The 6,528-nt window shown below is 39.5% G+C and overlaps 1 protein-coding gene across 2 annotated transcripts; it reads right to left on the bottom strand.

Moving 5' to 3' along the window:
* Positions 1-214: 214 nt before the first annotated feature.
* On the bottom strand, positions 215-2,644 carry LOC143849112 (exocyst complex component EXO70H1-like). 2 transcript variants are annotated; one of them, XM_077358157.1, is made up of 2 exons: positions 872-2,644; positions 215-809 (listed from the first exon to the last, which is right to left on the bottom strand). In XM_077358157.1, exons 1-2 carry the CDS (start codon positions 2,541-2,543, stop codon positions 613-615), a joined length of 1,869 nt encoding a protein of 622 aa, XP_077214272.1. In that variant the 5' UTR covers positions 2,544-2,644; the 3' UTR covers positions 215-612. The 2 variants fall into 2 exon arrangements, with proteins under 2 accessions (XP_077214272.1, XP_077214271.1); XM_077358156.1 differs by having other exon boundaries at positions 215-2,644.
* Between the last annotated feature and the right edge of the window lie 3,884 nt (positions 2,645-6,528).

Raw genomic sequence — 6,528 nt, 5'->3', positions numbered from 1 at the left:
TTTTGCGAAGGACGCTAACAAATCCCAAATAATAAATATACGAAAATGATACCAAAGCAACCATGTTTTGATAATTGTATTACCAGGAACACCCCCTGTCAGTGTATCAATGACTAAAGAGGGGCTGTTGTACTTATGTCAGAAGAATTCAATGCCCCCTATTGCCACAACCAAGGACAAGGGGGGTGTTCCTGGTGATCAAAAGGCGCGGATATATCACTTCCCTAACCCATATTGTCTTTTTATTATTTAAAAAGTTGTTTACAGTAATCGCTAAAAAGCTCTTACATTTGATCTCTCATGACCCAAAATTAACTTCAATAATACATATATTTACATTAGCAAAACAAAAAAATTACATATTATTCGATGCGTATAGTTCAGAATTTTGTGCCATAAGAGATCCGAAGCAAAAGCCTATCGAACAGACGGTTCAGATCAATCAAAGGTGGTGATAGTGTATACACTCTTCCACATTCTTCTCTCACTTTAGCCCACGTGAGGATAATAATGTTAGTTCCGGACACGTCTGCTTTTGAACAGTTATGCACGAATCAAACACCCGCAAATGTCACCTCCCTTGGTGGGCCCCACACCGTATCACATTCTCGTTCAGACGATAAACTGCCAACTAGCAAGAGAATGATAACGGCACCTCATCTTCGCCGATAAACCGGAGAGTGTGCCGGAGAGGACGTAACGGAACCCGAAACTCCGTTCCCGGAAAACAAATCGGACAAATAGTTCCCCAATTCCTCCGGCGAGAACCTCACCAAAACCTCCAAATTCTTTTCCTCCTTCAACAAAATCCGATACTTCAAATAAAACGCCCGATACACCGGTACGATCTTGCCGGAGACCGAAACCTTAATCTCATCCCTCATTTTTCCTTCCGACACTATCCAAGACGACTGAATCAAGTACGTGTCCTCAAACGCCGAATTGAAATTTTGAAAAATCTCCTTCGCTGCCTCTGGTGAAATCTCCACTGTAGGATTGTCGGGCAAGGATTTGATCACTTTCATCCATGCCGTCCGCTCGTAGTTCGCTGCGTACTGATGAAGCTTCGTGTAGTGTTTGGAGATCCAATCCTCTCCAAGGAGAGGCTTCAGATTTGAGTTTGAGACTTTTGAAACAATGTATTGGAGATTGTTAACGAGGAAAAGATATGAAAGTCCGACCTCTTTGTAGAGCTCTGCTTTTCCATCTAGTTTACAGATGAGAACGAGAATGAGCCACGAGAATCGAACAGAGATCATAGATAAAGGATTTTCTCTTGAAGGAGAGCTTTTAATGGACAAAGATTCCGGTAATGGAATCGGAACTTGGAACCTTAAGTCGGCGAATATATAGGAGAGAATTAAGCTGTAATCGCCGAGGAACGATACGTAATTCATCACGTATCGGGTTAGAGGATGGATTCCTCCCCCAGGGATCGGAGATTTGGAGGAGTCTTTTTGAATCGCGGATTCGAAATTTGATAGCATGGATCGCACTGCATCGCCGAGTTTGGTGAGAGCAGTGATGGCTTGTGATCGGACAGCTGAAGTGGATTCGTACGAGAAGATTGATTCGATCTCAGGCCAGAGTTCGGCGATTGATTCGTAGAGATCTAAGATTCGGAACATTTTCTCTGGAGATTTCTTCATTTTGGCTATGGATTCTGCGAATGCGAAGAGATCGATCGCTGCTTCTTTAGAGATCTCTGAAAAGCACGATTCCTTGATCATGTCCGACGTGGAGAAGACGTGATCGCAGAGGATTCTCTCGCCGGAAAGAAGTGTTTTTACTGCGATTTTTGATAAATTTAACCAGTTCTTTATCTTGAGCTCGATCGTCTCCCAATTCAACTTCTGAAGCTTATGATAGCTCAACCGTTCGAATCCGAGGCGGTGTAAACCTTCATCCACTATCGATTTTCGTATGATTTTATAAATCCTGAAGCATTCCGTTCCATATCCGGACGAGATCATGCACTCGGCGATTAACCTGAGATCCGACATGGCAAAAGATGAAACTCGCTCGACTTCTCGGATAGAGTCTCCGGCGATCTCGATTTTGTCTTCCGATCCGAGATCTTCGTCGTAATCGGAGGTGCTGGATCTTGTTGTGGTGGAGGACAGGCCGGAAACGGATTCCGGATCGAGATGATCACGATTTGCGGAGAGGATCTGGTAGAACTCCTTTTCAAGCCTTTTCATGGCGATCTGCATAAGTTTCTGAGCTTGAGCGAGCTTGTGAGAGTTGGAATTCTCTGAAGCGAGGGAGTGCATAGATCGTTGGAGTTCTCTAACGGATCTGAGAAATTCTTTGGCTTCTCTGCGTTTCACGTAGAATAGAGAGGTGATTTTTGTGTAGGAAGAGGAGTCTGGATCCCATTTAGTTATGATTTCTTCTGCGTTTAAGATGTTTGCTTCTATCATTGTTTGAGAGAAGGAGTGTCGAGGTGTGGAAGAAGAAGAAGGAGAAGGAGAAGAAGAAGGAGAAGGAGAAGAAGTCATATTAGAGTAGAAGAAAATGCTACGCATACCTTCTTTCGGCATCAATGGAGTATTGTTACAAATTTCTTTTGCTCTAAACACAGAGAGAGAGAGAGAGAGAGAGAGAGAGAGAGAGAGAGAGAGATGTGAATATCTGGATTTCTCCTCGTTATCTCCTTTGGGTTGGGGGGTTTATAACTTTATATAGAGGAGGAATGAAAGCCGTGTATAAATATTTAGAGCAAATGTCTGACGCGAAAGTTTGACTCTGGGCCGTCCACGTATTTGTCGTTCTTTAATGACAAGATTACCCTCTTCGGGGGCAATTGCTTGAGATGCACGGGAGATTCAGAGACTTAAGAAGGTGGGAGTGAGGGGAGCATGGAAATCTCCTAAAACCACGAAAACAAAAAATCAACATTAAACGAGTATTTTCTTTTCATTAGTTTTTGTTGACATCTTTATGGGCCATTTGGATAGGCGGATTTTAGAACCCAGGATTTCTTTAAAGTTATAGCTAAGAGACAAGAGAAGAAGCGGACCAGCCATCGTTTTTGACTCCTCGCCCTTCTTTATGTCAGCAAGAGAGTAGAAGATCCTCCCATTTTTCCAGGTTTTAGAAATCTCAGTATGTAAGAGGGATTTCTAAAGCCTGGTTTTCTTACTTAAAATCCAAGAAACGCTGCCAGGACAGTGGCAACAGCTTGATCATGAACCCTCTTTTACACTGTTTTCAAATTTAAAACCTGGATTCTAAAATCCGCGTATCCAATTTATTATTGGAGCATTTAAAGCACTCGTTAAGGAGCATTTAAAATCCACGTATTCAAATTACTTAAAATGGGTCGTTAAGGAGCATTTAAAGCACCTATTTTCATGCACCCCCACGGATATATCCTCAAACACATTTATTACTGGAGCAAGTCGAGATTTTATTTCCATAATTACAATTTCAACAAAAGAGGCTTGGGTTTGGTTTTTACAAAAATACCCCCACCATGACAAAATAACAAGAATACCCTTATCTCATAAAAGATAACGAAAATATCCCTACTTAAATCTCATGAAAAATGACAAAAATACTTATATCTCATAGAAAGTGTTAAATACACCTATCTCTTCGAAAAAAAAAAAAAAAAACTCATATATCATGGAAAATAAAAAGACCCTGTCTCATAGAAAATGATCAAAGTACCACTCACTCATAAAAAATGACCAATACACTTATATCTCATAGAAAATAATAAAAAAGACCTATCTAATGCAAGACAATTTACATGGTGGACGGCTCTGCACTTACGTGCAACCCGAAAAAATACTAGTGGCTCATTTTTTTGGTGATCCAACCATTCATTTTGTTGGGCCCGGATTTTATTCTCTAATTCAGATCTAATTTTATTCTCTAATAAAATCTTCTCCATAGAATGATCTTAACCCTTTGATTTGAAAAGGTTTAAAATGGACACCGCAATATAAAAAAACTACATAGATCGGGGTTAGGATTGAAAAATATTTTCTGGGCACACCCTCAACAAATGAAAAAAATACATGTGCCGACATTGTTTGGGTGGGTGATCCAACCATTCATTTGTTGGGCCCTAATGTAGATAGTGTGGGCCCGTAAAATCTTCTCCATAGAATGATCTTAACCCTTTGATTTGAGGAAGTTTAAAATGGACACCACAATAAAAAAAAATTCATAGATTGGAAGGTTAGGATCATCGATCCTATGAACAAAATACACTGTCTCATGAAAATGACAAAAATAAACTTATCTTATATAAAATAATAAAATATTTCAATCTCATGGAAAATGAGTTAAAGTACTCTGGCTATTATCTTTTATGACATAGGGGTATTCTTGTTATTTTCTCGTAATAGAAATGAAATTGTGGGAAACGGTTCTCTAATAATAAATGTGTTTTGAGGATAAAAGTGTGGGTACATGAAAATAGGTGCTTTAAATGCTCCTTAACGAGTAGGGCACTCGTTAGCAAAACCCTTTTAAAATATCCTTCCTGTTGGACCGTTTCTACAACGTTCTGAGGTCTGTTTTTTGGGCACTCATTAGAAAAATGGCTAAAGAGCCCCTTGGAGTTCAGTGTAATCTAGAATGAGAACGAGTCAAAAAGTGAGAAAAATCAAGGGATTTGCTAGGGACCACAGCAGAAGGCATTTCGCGGACGGGCTATTGCATTAGAGATTAGCCACATAGGCCTACTTCATTTAACAGAAAGTCAGGTTCCCAATGCACCTTAACGAGTGCCCGAAGTTAGCAAAACCCATTATAAAATGTCCTTTGATGAGGTACGTGGATCCAAATGAGGCGTCCTTGCAGCAGGTTTTTTCATGGGCGCTCTTTAGTTTAGCATTCCTCTTTTGTGATTTGTTTGGTTAATATTTCCAATCAATTCTAGAGAGTGAATTTCTTGGCTGATAAGAAACTTCTTTTTTTGTAATTTTCTTCTATGAATGTGTAATTTTCTTCTATGAATGTGCACTCCGTTTTTGGTAGGTAATCTGGGATTGAGCCTCTGACCTTTGGGTTGAAGTGACCAATGAGCTAGAGGCTCGATCCCGGCACTTAGTCAATGGCGAACTCTTCCCTTATTAATTGTGGGACTGAGGTATATAAAGAAGTGTAGTTCTAAAATTTTATTAATTTACCTCGAGCAAATTACAACACACTTGTGTAGGTAAGTTACCTAACACTAGCTTAAAATACAGTGGGGGCCCACATTGTTTGGGTGATCCAAACAATTCATTTGAATGATCCTCGCATAGATACGGTGTCCACAAAAAATCAGATCCATAGGATCATCCTAACCATTCAAACTATGGAGGCAAAAAATGGACTAATTTGTGAAGGTTTATACACGTCCATTTTACCTCCACAAATCGTAGGGTTGGGATGATCCTATGGATCTGATTTTTTGTGGACACCCTATCTATGTGAGGACCATTCAAATGAATTGTTTGGATCACCCAAACAATGTGGGACCCCACTGTATTTTAGCTAGTGTGTAGGTAACTTACCTACACAAGTGTGTAGGAAATGTTCTCTCTTTTATTATATTACTTCGTCAGGAATAAGTTGCCACACCTCAAGTACATGATATAGTTAAGAAAGCCAGTATAGAGGAACAGGTGAAGGGAGGACCTGATCCTTGAAACCTATTTAAACATTTCATCAGCCTAGTCCAACACAAACATCTTAAAATAGTCAGGACGAAGAGATTGTCTTCGCAGCCTATCAAAAACATGACCAGGAGTGCAAACAACAACATGAACAGCCTATCAAATCTAGGTCTAGTTGACACCATCTAGATTTCAGAAATACCCAGAAATCAATTTCTTATGGTTGCCGATGAGACAAACACACCAACGACTTCTAAAATCTTTAAGGTGCAATGGTCCCAAATCAGGGCACAGAGAATGCAATTCACTAATGGAGAAAAGCCCCAAAACTGGATGATTGGCCTTTACTATGAGAAGCCTGTTACAAGCCTAGTGGGCCACGTTGTGGGAATGATATGAACTAAGAATTGTACACTATGATGAACCTAATCATTGAAACAGAGGGCTTAAACATGAGAGTTATTATTGGGTGTTAGAAAAAAGACAGATATATAATATTGAAATAGCAAACATTCCTTCATCATCTTTTTCTCCACGGCTACAAACAAAAATAGCAAACAGCAAAGTAATGTTAGAGTGGGTGTACTTAGTCAAAATATGTTTTTTTCTCAATTATATTGCTAATCGGATTTCTTCTGTTTTGATTTTTAGTTATTAGTGGTTGTCTATGGGGACTAATTCTGTGATCTTCGCAGTATGGGATTCCGCCATTATAAACTATATGGAATAGTGACATTTTTTAGGATTTCCATTACTGGGGATGTGATAGTCGTGGTCATGGCTTTTTTCTCGATTCGCCGTCATTACTTACGTTTCAAAGGTAAGGAATAACATCAAAAGATTCTCATTGGGGATTTTATCAGTCAGGGGATGTCATTTCCCTAACTTTAATGTAGTTTCATTAGGTAAA

The sequence above is a fragment of the Tasmannia lanceolata genome, unplaced genomic scaffold (genome assembly GCF_043159265.1).
Source record: "Tasmannia lanceolata isolate RefF3 unplaced genomic scaffold, GAP_Taslan_0.1 ptg000016l, whole genome shotgun sequence".
Classification (NCBI taxonomy): Eukaryota; Viridiplantae; Streptophyta; class Magnoliopsida; order Canellales; family Winteraceae; genus Tasmannia; species Tasmannia lanceolata.
This window is presented reverse-complemented; position numbering and strand designations above follow the sequence as displayed.

Coding starts and splice junctions, on each gene's coding strand:
- LOC143849112 (XM_077358156.1), bottom strand. CDS start 2,543: ATGCCGAAAGAAGGTATGCGTAGCATTTTCTTCTACTCTAATATGACT.